Source organism: Eriocheir sinensis, chromosome 19, assembly GCF_024679095.1.
Source record: "Eriocheir sinensis breed Jianghai 21 chromosome 19, ASM2467909v1, whole genome shotgun sequence".
Taxonomy (NCBI): Eukaryota; Metazoa; Arthropoda; class Malacostraca; order Decapoda; family Varunidae; genus Eriocheir; species Eriocheir sinensis.
This window is the reverse complement of record NC_066527.1, coordinates 19,372,992-19,398,021: the sequence shown is the minus strand read 5'-3', so window position 1 is coordinate 19,398,021 and position 25,030 is coordinate 19,372,992. Positions and strand designations below refer to the sequence as shown.

The following is a 25,030-nucleotide window of genomic DNA, read 5'->3' as shown; positions in this document are numbered from 1 at the left end:
AAAGATATAAAGGAGAGGACAAGAAGTGTGTGTGTGAGAGAGAGAGAGAGAGAGAGAGAGAGAGAGAGAGAGAGAGAGAGAGAGAGAGAGAGGAAAAGGGGAATAGGAGGGAAAGAAAACATTATTTGGCTTCAGTCCAAGAGTGTCACCATGAACAACGTCTCTCTCTCTCTCTCTCTCTCTCTCTCTCTCTCTCATATAAACAAACAGTGCAATTAGGGAGGAAGGAGGAAGGAAAATGAAAGAACAGAGAGAGAGAGAGAGAGAGAGAGAGAGAGAGAGAGGAGGGGGGGGGGAGGGGGAAGTGCCGTACGTTATCTGGAGGAAAACAATGGAAAGGCTTAGAAGAAGAAAAAAGATGAGGAAAAAAAAGGAAAATAGAAGAGGAGGAGGAAGAGGAGGAGGAGGAGGAGAAGCAGGAGGAGGAGGAGGAGGAAGAGGTCAGGCACAGTAGAAACACAAAACAAAAAGAAAGAAAGAAAAGAAGAAAAAAATACGTGAAAGGAAAAGAACGTAAAGGAGGAGGAAGAGGAAGAAGAAAGAGGAGGAGGAGGAGGAGGAGGAGCAGGAGGAAGAGAAGGTCAGTCACTGTTGAAAGATTATCAGGTCAGCGATAAAAGACTGAAGTGACCGATAACAACAACAACAACAACAACAACAACAACAACAACAACTAAAATATATCGATGACGCAATCCGATGACGCAATCCTATGGCGTAACAACCCACGGACCAATCACAGGATAGAACAGCCTCTCAGCCAGCCAATCACGTGCCTTGAAACGTGGATTAGATAGACAGATTGAAAGGGACATCAGGAAGCTCTGTGTGTGTGTGTGTGTGTGTGTGTGTGTGTGCTTCTCTATCAAACACACACACACACACACACACACACACACACACACACACACACGTGAAGATTAAATATCCAACAGTGAAAGGATTGACACACACACACACACACACACACACACACACACACACACACACACACACACACACATGCACGTAATCTTTTAAATCTACATAAACTGCGCGGTTGTTGTAGGATGAGAGAGAGAGAGAGAGAGAGAGAGAGAGAGAGAGAGAGAGAGAGAGAGAGAGAGAGAAGTATGAGCGTGTCTTTTAAAGGTTTTGTGGCACCATTGTAGAGAGGAGGAGGAGGAGGAGGAGGAGGAGGAGGAGGAGGAGGAATAGGAGGAGGAGGAGGAGGAGGAAGAGCAGGTAGGAAGGAAAGGGAGGGAGGGAAGGGAGGAGGAGGAGAGAGTGAGAGATGTTCATTTAGAGGTATGAGGGAGGGAGGAGGAAGGGAGAGAGAGGGAGGGAGGAGGAAGGGAGAGAGAGGGAGGAAAGATAAGAGAGTAAGAGAGGAAGGGAGGTAGAGGGAGAGAGGGAGGGGTAAGAGAGAGAGAGAGAGAGAGAGAGAGAGAGAGAGAGAGAGAGAGAGAGAGAGAGGAGACAGACACTTGTTACAAACCACACACACACACACACACACACACACACACACACACACACACACACAGGAATGAATGAATAAGTGGACGAATCAATGGATGAATAAATGTATAAGTGAATAAATAACTGTATAAATGCATGAATAAATTTATGAACGAATGAATAAATGAAAAAATATATGTATAAATGAGTAAAAAATGTATTAATGGATGAGTGAATGTGAATAAGGATGAATAACTGTCTGTACATCACTTAGTCTCCCTCTCCCTTCCCTCACTAAAAATGTATTAATGAATGAATGAATGTAAAAATGGATGGATAACTGTCTACACGTCACCTAATCTCCCTCTTCCTTCCCTCACTAAAAATGTATTAATGAATGAATGAATTTTAAACTCCCTTTATCTCCCTTACTCACCTTCTCCTTCATCTCAATGGTCCTCTGCAGGGTGGCAATCTCCCTGTTCTCCTTGACGCCCTCCCGCACCGCCTCCCTCTTCGCCTGCCTCACGCGCCTCTCCTGCTCCTGCCGCGCCTTCAGAAGCTCCACTTTGCGCTCCCTCTCCGCCGACACCTTGCTGCTCACCTCCTCTCGAAGGCGTTCTTTCTCCTGACGAAGCGAGGCGACCTGGCGGCGGAGGTGCGCGAGCTCGGCGGAGGAGGTCTGGGTGCCGGGCCGAACGAGCTGGTGGGGAGGAAGAGGGAGGTTAGAAGAGGAGGAGGAGGAGGAGGAGGAGGAAGAAAAGACTAGATAAGGGAGAAGAGGAAGAGTTTGGAAAAGGAAAAAGGACAGAAAAATGTGAATCTTGAAGAGGAAGTTAGGAGGAAGAAAGAGGAAGAAGAGGAGGAAGGGAGGAAGAGGAGAATGAGGAAGACGAGGAGGAGGGGAGGAAGGGGAACAGGAAGAGGTGTGTGTTGAAGAGGAAGGAAGAGGAGGGAGAGGAAGAGGAAGAAGAGGAGGAGGGGAGGGCCAGGTGAAGTATGTGTGTGTTGGACTATTCATGAGAGCTGTTGAGGAGGAAGAGGAGGAAGAGGAAGAGGAAGAGGAAGAAGGGTTGGTAGTTAGACAAACACTGATAAACTAAATCTCTTCCCTTCCTCCTCCTCCTCCTCCTCCTCTTCAAACTTCTTCACTTCACCTAAGAAAAGATTATTCATTCATCAAGCTAATGGTCCTCCTTCATTTTTTCTTCCTCCTCCTACTCCTCCTCCTCCTCTTCCTCTCTTCTTACAGCATCCTTCATATTCTAACCCTCTCCTTTTCTTTATTTCCGTCTAGTATCCTTCTCTTCCTCTCTCCTCCTCCTCCTCGTCCTCCTTCCCTCCAGCATCCTTCCTCTTCCTTCTCATCTCCATAACTCTAGCATCCTCCTCTCCTCCTCCTCCTCTTCTTCCTCCAGCATCCTTACTCTTCCTTTCCATCTTCATTACGCTATCCTCCTCCTCCTCTTCTTCTTCCTCCTCCTCCTCCTCCTCCTCCTCCTCCTCCTTCCCCCTCAGGTCAGCGTCAAACTTTCACTACTAATCTTAACATTTTTTCTTCTGCTTCATGAATACAGAATTACGTTTAATCTCTTTTTTTTTTTTTTATCTTTACTTTTATATTATATTTTTTTGTATTACTTTTCTATTTTATTTTATTTTTCTATTATTTCTCTTATTATTATTTTCCTTTCCTTTCCATTTTTCCTTTTCGTTTCCTTCCTTCGTACAAAACTACAATTAATCTCTTTTTTTTTAGTTATTTTTTTGTTTTATTATTTTCTCTTCTACTCCATTCTATTGTTTCTATTATTTTTTCATATTTCCTTTCCTTTTCTTTCCTTTCATTTACTTTCCTTCTCGTTTTCCTTTTTTTTATTTTACTTGTTTTCTTTTTTTTCTTTGCTTACTCCCCCTCCTCCTCCTCCTCCTCCTCCTCCTTTTTTCTCCTCCTTCTCCTGCTATACATATGAGAGAGAGAGAGAGAGAGAGAGAGAGAGAGAGAGAGAGAGAGAGAGAGAGAGAGAGAGAGAGAGAGAGAGAGAGAGAGAAAGCTTTGAGGCCCATCTGTGATGCGTAGATGAAGGAGAGAGGAGAGAAATGACAAGGGAGGAGGAGGAGGAGGAGGAGGAGGAGGGGGAGGAGGAGCAATTAAGTGTGAGATAGGAAGAGATGGAGGAGAAGGAGGAGAAGGAGGAGGAGGAATAAGCTGGGAGATGGGTTGGAAAAGGAGAAGGAGGAGTACGAGGAGGAGGAGGGGGAGGAGGAGGAGGAGAAGGAGGAAGAGGAAGAGGAAGAGCAGCAGGAGATGAGATGCAGAAACTGGAAGATTTGGATGCTGTTAGAACCATCTGGTGGAAGGAGGAGGAGGAGGAGGAGGAGGAGGAGGAGGAGGAGGAAGGGGAGATGAAATGGGAGAAAAGGGAAGAGAGGGGAAGGAGAGGGGGTAAAGGGAAAGGAGGAGGAGAAGGAAGAGTGAAGGAAGAGGAGGAGGAGGAGGAGGAGGAAAGGTTGAAAAATGTAGGGGAGAGAAGAAGGATACGGAGGGTGGAGGAAAAAAGAAAAGGGAGACGAGAGAAGGAGATGAAGGAAGGAAAGAGAAAAGGAAGGAAGGAAGGAAGGAAAAGAATGGAGAGAGAGAGAGAGAGAGAGAGAGAGAGAGAGAGAGAGAGAGAGAGAGAGAGAGAAGAGAGAGAAAGTGTACTGCAACCAAATGTTAACCGGATACTGTATTAGTGTTATTAATGGTAGTAGTAGTAGTAGTAGTAGTAGTAGTAGTAGTAGTAGTAAAAGGAGGAGGAGGAACAGGAGGAGGAAGAAAGTGAAACAAAAGGAGGAAGATGAGCAAGAGGAGGAGGAGGAACTGGCGGAGGAAGAAGAGGAGGAGGAAGAGGAAAAGGAGGACGAGTTTCTGTAGTTGCATGTGTAGTTGTAATTGCTCTCATGTACGTGTGTGCGTGCGTGTGTGTGTGTGTGTGTGTGTGTGTGTGTGTGTGTGTGTGCGTAGGAGAGAGTCCGGAACCTACACGGAGACAATGCCAAGTCAGTCTCTCTCTCTCTCTCTCTCTCTCTCTCTCTCTTATAAAATTCTTAATCGTGAGAAAAGTTTCAAATCCATCATCACGCGACACTGAAACGCCAAAAAGTTTCGTTCATGTTTCAAATCGTCTCCCAAAAGTTTCGTTCATCTCAGTTTTAAATTCCGCAAAGTTTCGTTCATCTTCGTTTTATATCCCAAAAGTTTCGTTCATCTTCGTTTCAAATCCCCAAAAGTTTCGTTTATCTTCGTTTCAAATCCCTAAAAGTTTCGTTCATCCTCGTTTCAAATCCCTAAAAGTTTCGTTCATCTTCGTTTCAAATGCCCACAGTTTCGTTCATCTTCGTTTCAAATCCCTAAAAGTTTCGTTCATCTTCGTTTCAAATGCCCACAAAGTTTCGTTCATCTTCGCTTCAAATCCATAAAAGTTTCGATCATCTTCGTTTCAAATCACCAAAAAGTTTTGTTCGTCTCCGTTTCAAATCCCTAAAAGTTTCGTTCATCTTCGTGTCAAATCCCAAGAAGTTTCGGTCATCTGTTTCAAATCCCCAAAAAGTTTCGTTCATTCCGTTTCAAATCGTCTCCTAACACCATGAACGAAACACCCAAAAAGTTACGTTCGTCTGTTTCAAATCGTCTAATCTCTTAAAACGAAACTCATCAAAAAGTTTGTCACTGCTGCAAATCGTCTCCAGAAATATAAATAAAACTCCCAAAAAAGCTTCGTTCAAAAAGATACATTAATTTTCGTTTCATATCGTCTCTAAACATCTTGAACAGAACTCCCTAAAAAGTTTCGTTCATCTCAGTTTCAATTTTTCTCTCAAGCCGAACGAAACTCAGTGAAGCCGCGTTTCGCCCCCTCAGCTGGCCGCTTCTTCCCACGCCACAATTATCAGGTGCTCTCAGGTGACTCCTCCAAGCTCAGGTAAGGGTGTGGGTTACCTGTACACACACACACACACACACACACACACACACACACACACACACACACACACACACGGTCTAATCAATCCCATCTTTCTCTTTCGTTTTTCATCTTTTTCTTTCATCTTTCAGGAATCACTTAACCTGTTTTTTTCTTGTTTTTTTCCTCGGTTGTTTTATTTATTTTTCTGTTTTTTTTTTGTGATAGAGTATTTGTATTGGTAGTGGTTAGTAGTAGTAGTAGTAGTAGTAGTAGTAGTAGTAGTAGTAGTACAGTAGCAGTTTGAAGCATATATTTTAGGTGAGTTGAATGATTTTTAACAATACTAAGAAAATGGTAAGAATAAAACATGACGGGAAAGTTGAAAGTACACACACACACACACACACACACACACACACACACACACACACACACACACACACACTAAAGAACTTCAAAAGAAACAAAAAATAAAGGAAAAAACACTTCGAAATAAAGAAAAATGGGCAACATAAGTATATAAAAAACAGAAAAAAGTAGATATAAAAAAACTTCCCTTCCGCCCTTCTATACACACACAAAAACTCAAAGAAAACCCCTCCTTTCCTCACCTTCTCCCTGCTGGCCGTCACCTCCGTCTGCCTCTCCTCCTTCAGCCTTGCCTTCAGCGTCCTTATCTCCTCATTCTTCCCGTGTATGATCTTCCTCAGGTTAGCGAGACGTGACCTCATGACGGACAGCTCCCGCACGGCCCTCTCCTTCTCCCGCACATGCAGCATCACCTCGGCCTCGGTCTTGGCTCTGTTCCCCTCGGTGCTCTTCTTTTCAACGGTCTCCTCTTTCTCCATGTCGCTGTGTTTTCCTCTCCTTGATCTCGCGGAAGCTGACCTCTTTACCTTTTGCTTGGTGGGTCGTTCTAACTCGATTTCCCCATGGGTTGGTCGTGGTGGTCGTGTTTTGTCCCCTTGCCGTTTCCCTGCGGTGTGTCGTTGGGTTGGGTCTTGGTGTGAAGCGTCGCTCTGATCTGCCGTTTTGGTGGTGGTCGTTTCGCTTTTGTTTTCGTCGCCCGCTTCGTTGCTGGCTCTGGTTTCGTCTCCTTTGGATTCTTCGGTCTGGTCGGGGTCGTTGTAATCCGTTTCGCCCAAGTCTGTTTCGTTGTGGTCCGTCGTTTCACCCAGGTCCGTGTCACCCAAGTCCGTTTCGTTGTAGTCTGTTTCGCCGAGGTCCGTTTCATTGTGGTCCGTTGTGTCCCCGATGTCAGTTTCACCCAAATCCGTGTCGTTGTTCCCCGTTTCATCGTTCCACTCGTCTAAGTCATCGTCCATCTCATTCCACTCACGCAGATGCCCTCCAGTTTCAGCCCCCGTTTCCCTCCACTCATGGGTTTGGCACGTTTCATTCCACCTGACCCGGGCAGCTCCACTCCTTGTCTCACTCCACCCGTCCTTCCACTCCGTCTCACTCTGCTCCCCCTCCTCCATTTGAGCAAGGACTAAACCATTTTTCCGATGCTCCTCCGCTACGCCTTTGTCCCATCGAGCTCTTCTGTGGGGGGCTGGGGGCTGAGAGGGGGGTTTCTGGGGGGCTGAGGACTGGGGGATCTGGGGTAGAGACCTCTGGTGGGGCGTCTGTGGAGGCAGGGGGTCATCTTCCTCCCTGATAAACAGCTCCACGTCCCCCCAATTTGAGTAGCTCGTCCTTGTCATCGTGTGGAAAGCCTCGACGAAGATTTCTGAAGTACCCCCTTGCGTCGTGAGCCCCGGACCTCCGTTTTCTATGGCAGGGGTCATCTTATCGCTATCAGAGGGGTTATCAGGGACTCTTACACCCCCTCCTGCAGCACCTACCCCTGTTTCTAAGCCTCTGTCACCTCCTAACCCTCCTTCTTCGCCTCCTTCAGTAGATTCGAAGCTCGTCGGTTGAACCTCCAATCTTACGAGCGTCGTGTAGGATTGATTGAAGGAGCTGGTGAGTCCTTGCGTCGTCTGCGTCATGAGGAAGGAGGAGGAGGAGGCAGGACGCAGGATGGGGGAGAAGGATGCCGGGGGAGAAGACGGGGAGGGGAGGGAAGGTGGGGACATGGAGGAGAGGGAAGGGGAGGAGGGGAGGGAGGTGGGGACGATGGCTCGGGATATCAGAGGAGAGGAGGAAGAGGAGGGAATGGAGAAGGTATGGGTTCCTCCTCCTCCTCCTCCTTCTCCTCCTCCTCTTTCCTCACCACCACCTCCTCCTCCTCCATGCCTGGGTGACCTGCCGTTGACCTCAAGTGTCCGGGTCATTCTGTGGGCCATTCCTGACCTCCGTGACCCGTCCACATCCTTACCACACTAAGTCTTGACGTCTTACACACCTTTTGCTGTTCTCTCTTTGTTTCGCCTTTTGTGATTCTTCTTTTCTTTCCTTCTTTATTATCTTTTGTTAATATTCTCCTTTATCACTTTTTTATCATCCCTTCATCTGCGTTTATTACACCACTTTTATCGCACTGTTTCCTGTTGTTATCATCACTGTTATTGCTATTGCTATGATTATTAGGTTCCTCAGGTATGTTGGCGCCGTGACGTCACTCTTTAAGGAGGTGAGACTGGTAACAGACAGACTCGCGCCGTCACGTGTTACTTTAATCACACCTCACCTGTCTATTTACCTGCTGGCCCTTCGCGGATGTGACGTATCTTTGGGGTCAGGTGTCAAGGCTGTCTTCTGGTTGTTATAAAGCGTCAATTTTTTTTTCCTTTCGCTTTTTTTTTCTTCTTGTTTTATGGTTTTGTCTTGTTGTTTTTGTTGTGTTATGTTATTGGTGAACTTTTCTATTTTCTTTTTTTTCTTTATTAGTTGGATTTTAATAACGTTCGTGTATCCAGTTTTTGTTCTCTTTTTTGTGTGTGTGTCTTGTTTAATTGTTGTTTTTGTTATTTTTCTTTACTCATTTTCATTTTATCTTATTTCCCTTTTATTGTGTTCTTTATTGTTTCATCTCGTTATTGGTATTCTTTTTTTATCTCATCGATCTTTTTTTATATTTCACTTTTATTATAGTTTATTTTTCTTGTCTTTTCTTTTAATTTCCAGCTGTAATTTCTTTTCTTATCTTATAGCATCATTTTTTTGGTCATTTGTTCAACGTCACATCTATTTTTTCTTCTTCTTCGTTCTGTTTTGTAATTTTTGTCACGTTATTTGTGTTCGATTTTTTTCCCAATGTTTTCTTTTCTATCCTTTTTTTTCTCGTTTATTCAATTATTTTTTTCAGCTTCCTTTATCTCCGTGCACTCTTTTTCCTCTTCTTTATTATTTCCTTTCGCTCATTTCCCACTTTATTCAATTTATGTTATCAGGGTTTTTTTCATTATTCGTTTTTTCAACTAATGATTATTTTTTATATCTAACTTTATTCTCGTTTATGTTATTTTTATTATTTTTTATTTATGTTCATGCAGTTTATTTTTCGTATATATTTATTGCTTTATTCGTTTTCTTCAACTATTTCTTTTTCCTATCTCATTTTATTCTCGTTTATTGTTATTTTTTTCCCTTTATGTTCATGCACAGTTTATTTTTCGTATGTATTTTTTTTTGCGTTATTCGTTTTATTCAACTAATATTTCTTTTTCAATCTCACTTTATTCTCGTTTATGTTTTTTTTTTTTTTGTTTTTCTTTGCGTTCATGCACAATTTATTTTTCCTATGTATTTTTTTTTCTTTATTTGTTTTATTCAACTAATATTTCTTTTTTCAATCTCACTTTATTCTTGTTTATGTTATTGTTTTGTTTTTCTTTGCGTTCATGCACAATTTATTTTTCGTATGTATTTTTTTCGTTTTATTCAACTAATACTTCATTTTTTCTAACTCACTTTATTCTCGTTTATTGTTATTTTTTTCTTTACGTTCATGCACAATTTATTTTTCCTATGTATTTCTTAACTTCAAACTCTCTCATAACTTGGTGCTTCATTTCCTCACTCACTTTTTTTTTTACATTACATCACTTCACTTCACTTCACTTCCAGGTATGTTATTTCCTTCACTATTTTCTTCTTATGTTCCTTCCTTTCCTTCACATTCATTCGTCACCTCATTTCTTCACTTCTTGTATTTGCTCACAGTATTTTTGTTTTTTTCCCACTTTTTTTACTTATTCTTATTTTTTTATTATTTCCCTTCCACTTTTTATTCCTTCTGGTATTTCCTTTCTTTATCTCTCCCTTTATCCTCTCTTCCTGTCTTTATTTTCTTTCCTTGTTTTTATTCCTCCATCACACTTTTCTGGTGCTATATCGTTTCTCTTTCTCTCCCTTTCTTCCTATCCTTCCTTATTCCTTCCTTTATTTCATCTTTTATCATATTTTTTTCTGATATTTCGGTTTTTATCTCTCCCTCTCTCTCTCTTCCTCTTTTCTTATCACATTCCTTCTTCTTATCTAATCATTTATCCTTTTTTTTCTAGTCCTCTTCACCTTATCTTTCTATAATGGGTAAAGGGTAAGTCACTTAATCACCACTCCTCACCATATACATACCATCACCACTACCATCACCACTACCATCACCATTTCTACCCTTCACCCTTATCATCACCACCACCATCATCACCACCACTGGAATACGATTATCTGTCACGAGTATTGTCATGTCAACACCACCATCACCATCATCACCATCATCACCACCATCACGTATTGTTATCTTGTCATCACTACTTTTCATCACCACAACCACGTATAGTCATCACCATTATCACCATCATTTGTGCCTGTCACCATCACCACCACTTTCATCACCATCACGTGTATTGTCACCTCCACTAGGATACGTGTTCGTCATCACCAATTTAACTTTTTTTCATCACCAGTATCATCACCAGCATCACTATACGTATACGTCATCACCATCACTATATTTCATCACCATCATCATCACTTGTTTGTTATTTTCATCACCAACTGTCATCATTATCATCACCATTAAGACGCTTTTGTATCACCATCATCACCATAACTACTCGTGCATGTCATCACCATTAGGACGACTTTAACACCATCACCACCACCACCTCGTTACCATCAATGTCATCACCCTCACCACCACCACCTGTCATCACCACCTACATCACCATCTTCACCACGTAACTGTCACCACCACCATCACCACCTGTCACCACCACCATCACCACCTATCCACCTGTCCACCTGCCCACCACCACCACCGCCGCCCACGCCCCATGACCCGCGGGCACACCTAACAGTCTTTCCCAGCGGCACGCCACCACCCGCGCCTCACACCACACCACGCCGCACCTCGCCGCCCTTTCCTTCTCACACCTCTTCGTCACCGTCGTCACCCCTCACGCCTCAGCAGACAGCGGGGTGATAATCCACGAGGAAGGAGCGGCGCCGCGTACACCCCCTCCTCTGTGACGGTACGTATGACACTGACTGACTAAAAACCTGTAAGCCACTCAGTCCCCACCTCGCGGCATGCCCAGGTTAGGTTACCACGTACGGTTATTTACACGCCTATTTTTCGCATTTACAGACTTACCAGAGGGATGATACTCACCACACTGACACTTTTATTACTTACGAATGCTCTGGTACTATTGGGGTTGTTATAGGTGAAGAGATAAGCTTGATTTAGTGGGTTTTATAAGGTGAACTGTCTTGCATTTTATCCGTCACCCCGCCTCCTCGCTTTCCGCAATCCAGCATCTATTTCTCAACTTTGCAGACTAACCAGAGAGATGTTACTTACCACACTGCATCCTTTATCATATAGGAATACTTTGATACCATTATGGTCATTGCAGGTGAAGGGATAAGCTTGATTTAGTACATTTTATAAGATGAACTGTCTTGCATTCCACCCCGCCCCGCCTCCTCGTTTTCCGCTTCTTGGAAAGACTCGCTATTTCCTCTTCCTCACGTGCTTGCAGGGGGCGTGGGGGAGTCTAGACCCTGTGGCCTTGTCTGGGAGGTCAAGGAGGATGAGGCTGACGTGGAGCTGACGGGGGGATGAAAGGGAGTCGACGGGGAATGAGATGGAAAGACAGGGAGAGCGAGAGAGTGCAAGAGCGAGAAATTACATTATGCAAACCTCTAAGCTCGGTAACTCCTCAGGCCTCACCTCACCTGTCCCTCCCTCCCGCTGCCTCCTTCCTCCCCATCCTCCTTCCTTCCTCCATCTCTCCTCCTCGATTCTGTCCCTCCCTCCTGCTCCCTCCTTCCTTCATCTCTACCCCACTCCCTCCTACCTCCACCTCCTACTCGCCTTCTCTCCTCCTCTTCCGCATGTCATCTATTACTGTGTTACTGACGGCGAGGTTGACGAAGAGGAGCTGACGGTGACTTCCTCTTCTTCTCCTTCGTCAGGTGGTCGTCAGGTGAGCGGCATCCCCTCACCTTCATCCCTTCATTAGTACTTCCTTACCTGTGCATGAATGTGTGTTTGGGGTCTGACCTGACGGGGGGTAACATTTTTATTCTCTCTCTCTCTCTCTCTCTCTCTCTCTCTCTCTCTCTCTCTCTCTCTCTCTCTCCCCCAATAGGACGAAAAACACCACCAAAACTCAATGGTAATTTTTTTTATTATTATTATAAGTAGTAATAGTATTAATATTAGTATTGTTAGTATTAATATTATCATTATGAGTAGTGTCGTTAATATTACGTCGTTAACATTAGTATTAGTGATTGTTAATATTTAGGAGAAGGCGGATGATGAAGCGGCGGTGGTGTGTGTGAGAGGGCTGTTGTGTCAAGACGCGTGGCGGCCCGACCAACCGACCGACCGACTGACCGACCGATTGACCGACCGAGCACGCTGCCGCCAAGAAACTCTTGGCGGAACGGCGTGGGAAAGTTTCAGAATCACGTACCTTGCCTGAAACTGACTTGGGTGCCTGACTGACTGACTAACTGACTGACTGGGCGTGGACAAGTTTCAGAATGTGCTGTCTTGTCCGTATCCTCAAACTGACTGACTGCGTGACTGACTGAAACAGCGTGAGAAAGTTTCAGAATCTCGTGTCCTGCTCATGCCCTGAAACTGAGTGACTGACTGCATGACTGAAACAGCGTGAGAAAGTTTCAGAATCTCGTGTCCTGCTCATGCCCTGAAACTGAGTGACTGCATGACTGAAACAGCGTGAGAAAGTTTCAGAATCTCGTGTCCTGCTCATGCCCTGAAACTGACTGACTGGCTGCATGACTGAAACACCGTGGGAAAGTTTCAGCTTCTCATAAGTTTCCCGCGGCCTGAAACTGACTGAGTGCATGGCTACCTGAAACAGCGTGAGGAAGTTTCAGAATCTCACACCTTTCTCTTACCCTGAAGCTGACTGTGTGAAACGACGTGGGTGGGTTTCACAATCATGTATACCTTGCCTAATGACCCTGAAACTTTTTGACTGACTGACTCACTGACTGACACGACCACAGAACTTGAGTCAGTCACGTCTGAGTCACGCTGAGTGTAAGAAACGAAGTGACTGACTGACTCACTGACTCACAAACATAACCTGAGTCAGTTTAGAGTCAGGCGAAGTGTAAGAAACAACATGACTGACTGACTGACTGACTGGGCTTGCACGCATGACCTCAGAGCTAAGAGTCAGTCCCACCTAAGTCACGGTGAGTCACGGGTGAGTCACGGGGCGGCCAGGTATAGAGTGCAGATGTGTAATTACAGGTGTGACTTATGTGTCGTGTGCATCGTTTGTACATGAGAAGGAAGAGGTTAAAAAAAAGCTTTGTCGGAACGCAAGAACCACCAAGACGATCGTGAGACAGAAGAAAAATAGCGCCACACTCTATTTTTTTTTTCTCTATACATATTTCTTTTTTTTTTTTTTTTTCATTCCTGTTTCTTTGTCTTCCTTCCCTGGTGTGGGTTTTGGAGGAGTTACCCGTCACACTCGAGCGGTTTTCTGTGGTTTTTGGTCTTTTCTTAATTTGCTTTTCGTTTGTTTTTTGGCTTTTCAGTGACTGTACGTGTGTGTGTGTTTTTTCTATCTTGCTAATCTGTTTTTTGTGATTTTTTTTATTAATGTGTTTCAGCTCTCTCATTATTTTATTTATTTTTTGTTTGTTTGTTTGTATGTTTTTTGGTAATTATTTTTTTTTTCCCGCTGCACTTTTTGTTCCTCCTCCTTTCTTCGTGTTCTTTCTTTCTAATACTTTTTGGTGTCTTTCAATTGTTTTTTGGCTGTTTTTTTGGTCATTCATTCTTTCATTTCACATCTTTTTCACTCCTCCTCCTCCTCCTCCTTCGGTTTCTTTCATTCTAATCATTTTCTTTCGGTGTTTGTTAATTATCATGCTAATTTGTTCTGAGTTTGTGTTTTTTTAATGTTTCAGCTTTTTTTGTTTGTTTTTTCGTAATTCATTCATTCACTACACTTCATTTTTCACTCCTCCTCCTCCTCCTTCTTCGTTCTCCTTCCACTCAATAATTCTCCTTCCCTAGTTTATATTATCTAGTCTTTTTCTTCTTTTTTTGAGTAACAGTTTCACGCATAAATCCCTTTTTTGTTCCATCTTCTTTTCCAGCATTCATGAAGGGCCTTTTCTTTTCTTTTTCGTCGAGTTCACACAATTAAATATTTGCTTTTATCTTAATCTCAAACCCACGAATTCACACACAACACAATTCTACACGAGTCAATGGAACACTTACAGAAACACACACACAAAAAATATATAGTAATAAAAAATGATCTTCAAATCTTCGTTTCCATAACACAACGAGACTCGAAATTACAACACAATAATAGTAATAACAATAGTAAATAGTAAGCACATGATAGTAATAGTTTTTAGGGCAGAATAGAACAATGGATGGGGACTCGGGAACACTTCTATCAATATACATTTTTTTTTTTTACTTCAATGTCATTTTTCCATCAAGAAGAGCTTACCTACCCTAACCTCAACACCTAACAAACAAACAAACGGACGCACTCACTCTCGTAAACCTTTTAATATCAATGATTGTTTTTTTTTATTATCTTTAACAACATCTATCTCTATATATTTTTGCATTAATAATATATAACCTTTATCTCTCTCTCTTCCGTGGATCTTAACAATAATTTTAACATTTTTTTGTAACAATTCTCAACTATTTCTCATTCGTTTGATTTTGTTATTTTCCTTTTTTGATCAGTCTCAGTAATCTTACTTAACCACTAACATTTTTTTATCCCACACTCATTCTCTTTTTGCTATTCTTATCTTAATCAACAATTTCAGTCACACTAAACAATTTTTTTCACATTCTTCCTTCTTTTCCTCTTTCATTAACTTCAACAATTTTCATATCACATCCATCTACTCTTCTATCGGTCTTAATATTCTTAACTACTAATAGGTTATTTTTTTCTATTTTCCTTTTCTTTCCATAAACTCAAGACACAAACAATATATAAATACCTTTTCTTGCTCTTTAACTTTCCTTTATATACTCAATAATATTAAACAAACTGTGTATAAATCCCTTTCTTCTACTTCCTTTTCCATTCTATAAATTCAACAATCTGAAACAAACAATAAACCCCACTTTATTTACTTTTCTCTACCTTTTACAAAACAACTAACTCAATCCACTCTATTATAAATCATTTTCTTTAACATTTCGAAGATAACATTATTTTTTCAGTTTTTTTTAGTCGATTATTCACTAACCTTTTCCCTCTCTTAAACCCTTCACAAAAACAAATCATGCAGAACTTCCTCCTTCACATTCATCCGCTCTTCTATCTTGACCTCGCACGACCTGACCTCGGAGGACCCACACGTGACCTCTTCCCCCGGTGGCGTGTGTGTCCTCATCTCGTAACCTGGGAGGACTTAGCACGCCTCACCTGTCCTCCTCCTTCTCCTCCTAATCAACAACACAGGTAAGGTTACAACACGCCCAGAAGACATGTACTAAGCCCTGCCAGGTACCCAGCGTCCCTTGTCCCCGGGTAACTAAAGGGGTGACTCAACTGATCTTATACGTGAAAGAAAACGGGATATGTGTTTGCGTATAGATGGGGTGGGTTGCCCTCTCTCGTGCCCGCATTCGTAAAACTTCCCCGGTTTTGCGAATGGCGGACGAAAAGGCTTACAACGAAGAGGTTATTGACTTAAAAGAACGTTAACCATACTACACATGCATAAGTTTGTTGGTTTAAAGGAAATATTTGGGTTTGCGTCCTTTCTGATATTCCATTTTCCTCGTTTTTCTCATGTTTTTCCTTTCGTTAGTTTTGGCTTGGATTGAGATGACGAAAAGCGCTCGAGTGTGAGGGTGTGTTTCGATCTCAAATGTATAATCTCCTCCTCCTCCTCCACCTCGGTAGCAAGGAAAACAAAGGAACACCACGACACGCACGCACGCACACACACACGCGCACACGCACACACAGAAATATGGAAACTCAAGCGACAAGTGATCACAGTAACGTCACTCTCAATGTCAAAACGGAAGGTGCAAGGCGTTCACAAATAGCTTCGTTGCCCGTCTCAGCGCTGCCCCCTCGGTACGTTTTCTTGGACATGGCTCAGCGGAGGGGAGACTAGCGTGGAACTGCCGGCCTCGGAAATAGAAAACGGAAAGATGAAAACCCAAAAAAGCGACCACAATATTATTAAATCTTTTTACAGGGTGACACACAATAATTGCATGATGTGTTTTTAGCTTTTTTTTCACACGGTACGAGTATTAGAGTTATGGGTATTACTATTATTATTAGTAGTAGTATTTCAAAATGCTGACAAACCCCCCTTGATAATAGATGCGGTAAGATCACACGCCCCCCCACGAAAAACAGGAAAATTAAAGTACTGTATACCATGGTTGGAAAAAATCGGGTTTCGTAAATCTAAAAAACTTTCCGTATCCTAAAAATTTTCACTGATAGATAATATACACAAAAGCTATTTATTTATGTTATGTTATGTATGTATAGTGAAATAGAGGATTATAATTATGGAATCCTAAGATGGAATTATTATTATTATATTATTAGTATTATTAACTTGCAGAACTCACGATTAAAGGAGCTGAAAAGTGTATTATGATTATTATCATTATTATTATTATCATTATTATTTACTTAAGACAATCATCATTTAGCAGTGCGCGGCCTTACGTCTAAAAATATGGAGCTGAGAATCTCTTGCCATAGTTGTAGTCGTAGCAGTAGTAGTAATAGTAGTAGTAATAGTAGTAGTAGTAGTAGTAGTAGTAGTAGTAGTAGTAGTAGTAGTAGTAGTAGTAGTAGTAGTAGTAGTAGTAATAGCCTTTTTTCATAGGATATTAATAAATAAAATGTGCCTTGAGTGTTGTGAGAGAGAGAGAGAGGGAGAATACAAATAGATATATAGATAGATAGAACTAGATAGATATAGAAAGAAAAGAGTAAACCAGTTTCAACAGAGGAAGAAGGGAACAGGTAGAGATATAGATAGATAGATAGACAGATAGAAAGATAGAAAGATAGATAGAAAGACAGCAAAAGAGAAAGTGTTAATCAGCTTCTTCTTTGCATATTAAACATTTTGAGTTGAACGGCTGGTTAGGTTAGGTAAGGTAAGGTTACAGATAGATAGAGATAGATACAGAGATAGAAAGTTAGACAGCAAGAGAGAAAGTGTTAATCAGCTTCTTCTTTGCATATAAACATTTTGAGTTGAGCGGCGGGTAGGTATGGTTAGGTATGGTTAGGTAAGGTTAGGTAAGGTTGGGTATGGTTACATCACGACTAATACGACTCTACACCACTAGTGGGGGGCGTAGTTCCCGTCTCTGCACGGGTACGTGGCGCACACTCTTGAACAGGTGAGGTCAAATTAGGTTAGATTAAGTTAGGTAAGGTTAGGTAATGCTTGGTACGGTTAGGTCAGGTTAGATAAGGTCAGGTTCGGTAAGGTAAGGTAAAGTAAGGTAAGGTAAGGTAAGGTTAGGTAAGGTTAGGTAGGTTAGGTAAGGTTAGGTAGATTAGGTAAGGTAAGGTAAGGTAAGGTTATGTAAGGTTAGCAAGGGTTAGGTAGGGTTAGGTAGGGTTATGTAAGGTTAGGTAGGGTTATGTAAGGTTATGTAAGGTTATGTAAGGTTATGTCCGGTTAAGTTAGGTCAGATTAGGTTTGGTAGGAGTCATCTATGATAATTTTGAGTGTGAATCACAATGGGAGTATTTTCCAGAGCGCCCCGTCCATGGTTAGTTTCTCAGCTCGGGGACCACATACCCGTAGAGAGACTGGGAACACGGCCGGTGGAGAGGACGAACAAACGAAGGGTCGGCAGCTGTGTGTACAAAGTGTGTGTGGAGTGAAGGCATCTACGCAGGACACACGGGGGCCTGCGAGCACACGTGAGGACAGCGAGTTGTACCATCAGAGTGAGTAACGGAGAGTGAGGCAGCAAGGCAACGCTCGTAAACCGCTGGGAGTGTATCGCTTTAGAGAGTCCTTTGGCGTCCTATCGTTAAGGCGACGGAGAGAGTGTGTGAGTGAGTGTGTGAGGGGATAATAAAAGGCTAACACAGGCGCCCTTAAAGCCGTTGAAAGTCCATCGTGTGTTGTGCATCCTTACGACGTGAAATTGACGTAAGGAAATTCAGAGACAAAACAGGAGAAAAATTACTTTGTTGGAGTGTCGTAAGGAAGTTCAGGGACAAAATAGGAGAAATTATCGTATATTCATAGTGTGTTGTATTTCCTTACGTTAGAGTATCGTAAGAAAGTTCAAGAGGCAAAACGAGAGGGAAATTATCGTATATTCATAGTGTGTTGTTCTTCCTTACGTGAAAGTGACGTAAGAAAATTCAGGGACAAAAGAGGATGAAAATTACCGTACATTACAGTTACGTCTTACCACTAGCTTTATAAAGTCAAAACCGGCACACTCTTACTGTTAGTGATATATAGTTTTCCTTTTTAGCGATAATGCGACACCACCACACTCGAGAACGAAGGAAAGGTCCACGCGTTGTGTTTGTGTTTCGGAACATCAACACACAGTGAGACTTTGTGAATCGCGGAAACACTCGCAAGCTAAACAGTTTATAAGTGTCAAAAAATATCTGGACAAAGGTTTCGTAAGAGCTAAAGACAATTCACTTTTCCTTTCATAAATTCCAAACGCTAATATGCTCGTGTTCCAAGCACTTCGAAGCCTCACTGAGGCCAACACTCTGAAGCATTGGTTGCTGCATTCTTCAAGTGACGAACGTTGAAGAATCTGGATTTTCTTTCCTTTTTCTTTCTTTCATTTCTTTCAATTTCATGTTACTCTTGTTTTCTCACTACAACTTTCACTTTTACGTTTCCTGTCATGTTTGTTTCCACTCCTTATTTTGTTTTGAGTCCTGTTATCATTTTCTTTTTCTCCTGTTCTGCTTTTCATTCTCGTCTTCCTGGTCACTTCTGTTTTATCAGCGTTTGTTTTTTCGCGCCAGTTTCCATTTTTCACATTTTTCAGATTCTAGTTTCCTCTGCCTCACCATTTTCATTTCCGACCATTCTTCACTTTACACACACACACACACACACACACACACACACACACACACACACACACACACACACACACACACACACATAACACATCCGCAGCACCGTCTCCAACACTTAAATTGAACCAACCAATCATCAAACCGAGGCTATGGTAGTTAGTGGCAAGAGTAGTGGTAGTGGTGGTGGTGGTGGCGGCGATGAGCTAATTCTCTACTCACTACTTCAGGTTTGTGTTCCGGCTGTGTTGCGCGGACTGACCGAGACTCGTCCTTAGTAACACTAGGAAAAGTTATGAACAGCTACGTCTGCGTTTTCTGTATATCTAGTTAAGACGCTAAGGGGGGCACTAATGCATTTCTTACGTGTATTATGACTAGTAGGGTTTTAAGTAGAAAGGTAATCTGGTATAACGTTTTCTTCACCGTTAAATAATGTACTACTTGAAATTCTTCCAGAGTATAAATGTTTTCGTCTACTTCAATTCTTCTTCATTTTTCTTATTATTTTTCATCATTCTTCATTTTCTTCTTTTCATTCTCCTTCTTCTTCTTCTCCTCCCTCTCATTGTCCTTCTTCTTCTACTCATTTTCCTTCTTTTTCTGCTTCTTCTCCTTTATCATTCTTTTTCTTGATTCTCCTTCATTCTTTCCACGTATATACTTCGGGAGAAAACTTAAATAAAACTTTGCTAATCTTTAAAATCTTACTAGTAAAACCTCACACGCTCCCCTTACATTTTTATTCTCATTATTATTTTCATTTTTATTCTCCCTATTCTCATTCTTCTTGTTATTTTCATCATTATTCTGGGGTAACATTTTTCCTCTAGTATACAAAACTCGGGAGAATTCGCATAGCCAGAATTCGCGTAAACTGAATTCGCATATATTGAGTTCGCATATAACGAGACTGAGCGTACTATAAGTGAAGCAAGCGCGTGAACCCTCAAGTGAACCGTTCGAACCACCCTCTATACCCCTCGACTCCTACACTACACTTGGTGGGGGGGGCATTACTAAGAAGGTTCCGGGAGTTGTTTCGAAGCAGTCTCGGATTCGGGTTCACTTTACATAATGAACCGTGAACTGAAGAACCATTTCGTAACTTTCCAAACCAGACCAGACCGTGAAGTAAAAATATACTGCTTCGGTCTCGCTCATTCACTGCTTCGAAACAATATAAGTGAAACTGGTTCATTGGGTTGCTTCATATAAGTGATTCAGTTTCCGTTGAGTTTCGGTGGCGTATGAAGGAGCGCTGGTTGTTGATTCTAGCGCTAAATGTTTCTTTTTTTGTTTTTTTCTTCTATCAGTTTCAAGTTTCCAAGAGAGAAAGTTTCGAACCCCAAGTGAACCTGACTCTTCTGCTTCACTTGAGGGGATTCGAAGTGTTTGTGCGACAGACTCGAACAGGATACATCAAGTTTTAGAGAGGAGGAGGAGGAGGAGGAGGAGGAGACTAAAGGAAGGAAGGAGAACTGGAGGGAGTGGGAGTGAGTAAGGACTGGGATGAGGGGAGGAGGAAAAGGAGGAGGAGGATACTAAAGGAAGGAAGGAGGGAGGGAGAGAAAGAGAGAGAAGGAAGGAGAACTTGAGAGACGGAGGAAAGAATAATACTAAAGAGAGAGAGAGGAAGAAGGAGAATTAGTGGGGAGAGGGCAAGGAGAGAAGGAGCATATGAAGGAGAGGTAGGGAGAGAGGAGGGAGATAGAGAAGGGAGATTAAGAGAGGGGTAAGAGGAAGTAAGGGGGAGGAAGGGAGAAGAAGGGAATGGGGAGAGGAGAGGTAAGGAGAAGAAGAGAGAGATGATAAAGAGGGGAGGATAAGAATGGGAAGGTGGGGGGGAGAGAGAAGGGGAAGATAACGAGGGGGGAGAAGGGGAAAGTGAAGGGGGAGTGAATAGAGAGGAAGAGGGGATAAGGGGGTAGGCAAGGGCGGGAGGTTGAAGGGCGTGGTAACTGATCTATAACTCTCTTGGACATAACTTCCCCTCCCCTTTAAGTTCACGGCAATAATGGCTTCACTTCACAGACGGACATCCTTGGTTAGTCTCTCTTCCTCCTCCTCCTCCTCCTTCTTTGTCTCATCTCCGTGCACGACCTACGATGTTTTTCACTATGTTAAGATTTGTATTTGCTTCCTGTTAACGCCTTTTCCTTCATCAGTTCATAACACACATCTCCTCCTCTTCTCCTTCCTCCTCTTCTTCTTCCTTCTCCTCCTCCTTCCTTTCCTCTTCACTTATCCTCAGTCTAACTACTTCACATCAACCACTTCTTCTTCTTCTTCTTCTTCTTCTTCTTCATTGGTCAGTATTTGTTTACGTGCGAATTTCAGTTCTCTTCCAATCATCTCTCCCTCTTCTCTTTTTCATTTTTTTTCTCCTCTCTCTCCTCCTACTAATGTCTCATTCAACACACGTCGTCTTTCTCTCTTCTCTTCTTCTTTCCTCTCCTCTTCCTCACCTCACTTGACGACCCTCTTCAAACACGTCAAATTTTGCATTCCTCTTCCACTTTGCTCTTTACCTCTTCTCTTTCCCTCTTCTCCTTCCCTGTTCTAATTTCCTCTTCTCTCCTCTCTTTTCTTCACCTCTTACTCTAGTCTTACAGTATGGACTTCTCTCTCCCTCTCCTCTTTCTCTCTCTCTCCTCTCCTCTCCTCGTGTCTCTCTCCACACACGTCTAATCTTACACTAGCGACACCGAGACATCAAAACGGGAACACAAGAGAGTCGAAACAGTTTGACGTCACAACATCGTAATTTGAGCTTCGTTTAGTTTAGTTTTACCTTCTGTTTCACGTTGACTTACTCTCCTATCACGTGTTTGGTTTCTGTGGTCTGTGTGTGTGTGTGTGTGTGTGTGTGTGTGTGTGTGTGTGTGTGTGTGTGTGTGTGTTGTATTTTTTTTATAGTCTTCCATTGTCCTCTTCGCTGTATCTGTTTTATAGTTGTGTTCTCGTTGTCATGGTTTGGATTTGCGTACGTTGATGTTTGGTGGTGTGGTGATCGCTGTAGTAGTAGTAGTAGCAATAGTAGTAGTAGTAGTAGAAGTAGTAGTAGTAGTAGTAGTAATAGTAGTAGCAGCGATGCACCTCCACACACCAATACAGTAAAAAATAAACACTAAAATGGGCCACTTTTCAGCAGCCCTTCACATCCACTTCAAACAAACAGTAAAGCCTCTCCACAGACAGACCACACGTGCCATTCAGACCCCAGCAGGCCCGGGAGGCGGTGGAGGCAGCCCGGCGGACCACACCTCGCTGACGGAGACCTTCCCTTCCTAGTCCACGGTCTCGATGGCCACGGTGGTCTCTGCCTTCTTGGTGTCCCGGGAGGGGCTGGGGCTCTTGGGGACCGGCGCGGGGGAGGTGGGGCCGTGGTTGGACCCCGTGGCGGAGACAGCGGACATGGCGCTCCCTCGACGACCGCCTGAAACATCAACTGAGGGTCACTTAGGCGGTCCCCAACAGTCCCCGGCTCCCGTCCCAGCCGTGTCGTGACCTAAGCTTGTCTGACTTAACTTGACCCAAAAGAAACATAACTTACATTCCGCCTAAGCTATCCCACCCAACCTTCTTTGTCTTATATAATTACCCCTGTCACCTTTCCTACCCGTGTCCTGACCTAGGTTTGTCTGACTCAACTTGATCCAACAGAAACGGGACTCAAAATCTATCTACATTCGCCTAACCTATCTCAACCTTCTTTGTCCTATATATTTGTCCCTGTCACCTTTCCTAGCCGCGTCATAATCTAGGCTTTAACTTTACTTAACCCAAAATATCGTAGCCCAGTCTTAAGCAGTCTAACCTAACCTTTGTCTGTCCCATACATGTCCTTTGCACCTGTCCTGGCCGTGATCTAAGCTTGTCTAAGTAAACCTGAGCCAGAGAAACACAAATGAATTAATCCTCACCTCAACCTAACAGTAACGTAACCTAATCAAACCTTTTATGCCCTACACACCTGTCCCTTGCACCTGTCCTGGTTGTGTCATGATTCAAGCTTGTCTAAGTGAGCCTGACCCATAGAAACACTAATAAATAAATCCTGACCTTAATCTAATATCAACGTAACCTAGTCCAGCTTTTTCTGCCCTACACACCTGTCCTCTGCACCTGTCCTGGCCGTGCCGTGACGTAAGCTAATCTAACTTTACCTAAGCCAAAGAAACCCAAACAAATCAATTCTCACCTCATCTTAACATCAACGTAACCTAGTCCAACCTTTTATCCCCTACACACCTCTCCTTTACTTTTCACCACCTAACTTGGTTTCTACCTTATCCTATTCTTTCTATTGCCTTTTCCACTCCAGCTCGGATCTAACCTAAACGACGGCTACTCAATCAGTGTTACCCTTTTCCTTCGCTACTCTCTATACTCTATGCTTTGTTCTCTACGATGTCCCTCTAAAAATACTAAAGAACTGTATATGTTATTCTTTACATGTCCTAAAATCTCACTCTAATCTTCTCGTTATGATGTTCCTCTAAAAAGTAACAAAAAGCCTCTATATCTATTTTTTTATATATCCTAAAATCTCGTCCTAATTTTCTCGCTATGATGTTCCTCTACAAAGACTACCAAAAGACTGTATATCTAATTTTTCTACATATCCTAAAATCTTGCTCTAATCTGGCTATGTTGTTCCTCTAAGGGGATAACAAAAAGCCTGTATATCTATTTTTTTTTTACATATACTAAAATCTCGCTCTAATCTCGCTCTGATGTTCCTCTAAGAAATACTAAAAAAACAACTGTCTGTCTATTATTTTTACATGTCCTAAAATCTCGCTCTACTCTTCCCCTTCACAATCTGTACATTAACACAATAACACTGAACACTAATAGATAAATAATCACAGGGACACAACCAGCACCACTAACAACTAACAACCCACTAACAACCACACGTCACTAACAGAAATTACTTCAACCTAAACACTGACATTCACACTACACAAAGGACAAGACAGTTCCTCGTGGTATTCGGGTTAAAATCTTTACCTTCTAACACTAACTAATAACTATGAAAATAAACAGAACCAGCGCGTTTAACTTAACTAGGCGAAAAAGCCCCGCCCCCTTACTCCCGTTTTCTTTAGTTCATGATAGATTAGTCCTCCTTGAAACGTCTTATAGGTCATTTTTTGTCGCTTAAGAGGTGAAGGGGTCATGGTTTATTAAAGTGGGTCAATCATATGTATGAAAATGGGCGGGAAAAGGAGAAAGGGGAGGAGCCTATTCGCCAAGTTATCCTGAATGGGCTGTGTGTGGTAAATCTTATTCATAAATTTACTATATAAGCACTTCTACTCTATTTGGGTTCCGACATCTTCGTCATTCACTACTAACTATATTTTTTACATTCATTATCATTTCCTATTCTATTGCTTATTGCTATTCATTATTCATCAACTACAACCTATTTTTCATTCACTAACACCTTTGCTACGTCAGTTGCCTTCTATTCTTCAGCCACTACGACCTGTGTTTCATTACTGTCTATTCTTCATCCACTACCGTCTCTGATTCATCCAGTATTTCCTATTCTTCATTCACTACCACCTACTCTACACTCATTGCTATGTACTCTTCAGCCACTGCCTCCTATATTCACTAGTGTCTTTTCTAAGCCTCTTGAGATCCATATTCTACACCGTACGTCTTTTGTTCTCATTCTTACCAGCACATTCAAAACACTCCCTTGGCAAACTTTATACCTCCAAGCACATACACTCTGACCACACCATTCCCGAGAGCAGGACTACTGAGACAAGTTGAGATCTACGCAGAGGTCTGGATAAATATTGTAGCTGGACCCCAGGTTGCAGGAGTAGACAAATATAATGAAACAACATGATGGTCCTGGCGTTGGATTCTTGCAAGTGTGTTTCCTGGACTGACTGTTGGCCAGATCCAGGAAACACACTTGCAAGAATCCATCGCCAGGACCATCATGTTATATTATTTTAATTGTCTATTCCTGGAGCCTGGGGTCCAGCTACAACACTCAGAAGGTCCGGATTCGAACCGCGGGCCGCCAGTTGAGTAGCCCTGACCTAGAGTTCATCTCATTACCCAGCTTCGTCCTCTATGCAAGAACTGTAATGGCGTTTGACTGTCCCT

General features: G+C 42.5%; 2 protein-coding genes across 2 annotated transcripts in view; both read right to left on the bottom strand.

The window, feature by feature from the left end:
- The window catches only part of LOC127000854 (golgin subfamily A member 6-like protein 22), an 18,161-nt gene extending 10,480 nt beyond the window's left edge, over nt 1-7,681 (bottom strand). Inside the window, exons 1-2 of the mRNA XM_050864949.1 lie at nt 6,002-7,681; nt 1,877-2,143 (exon numbers count right to left, since the gene is read on the bottom strand). Coding sequence (XP_050720906.1) covers nt 1,877-2,143; nt 6,002-7,681 — 1,947 coding nt within the window. The remainder of the gene's footprint in view (nt 1-1,876; nt 2,144-6,001) is intronic.
- Nucleotides 7,682-11,959: 4,278 nt separating this feature from the next.
- LOC127001004 (uncharacterized) overlaps nt 11,960-25,030 on the bottom strand; it is a 43,059-nt gene continuing 29,988 nt past the window's right edge. Inside the window, exon 5 of the mRNA XM_050865179.1 lies at nt 11,960-22,328. Within this exon, the coding sequence (XP_050721136.1) occupies nt 22,180-22,328 (149 nt within the window). The 3' untranslated portion in view covers nt 11,960-22,179. The remainder of the gene's footprint in view (nt 22,329-25,030) is intronic.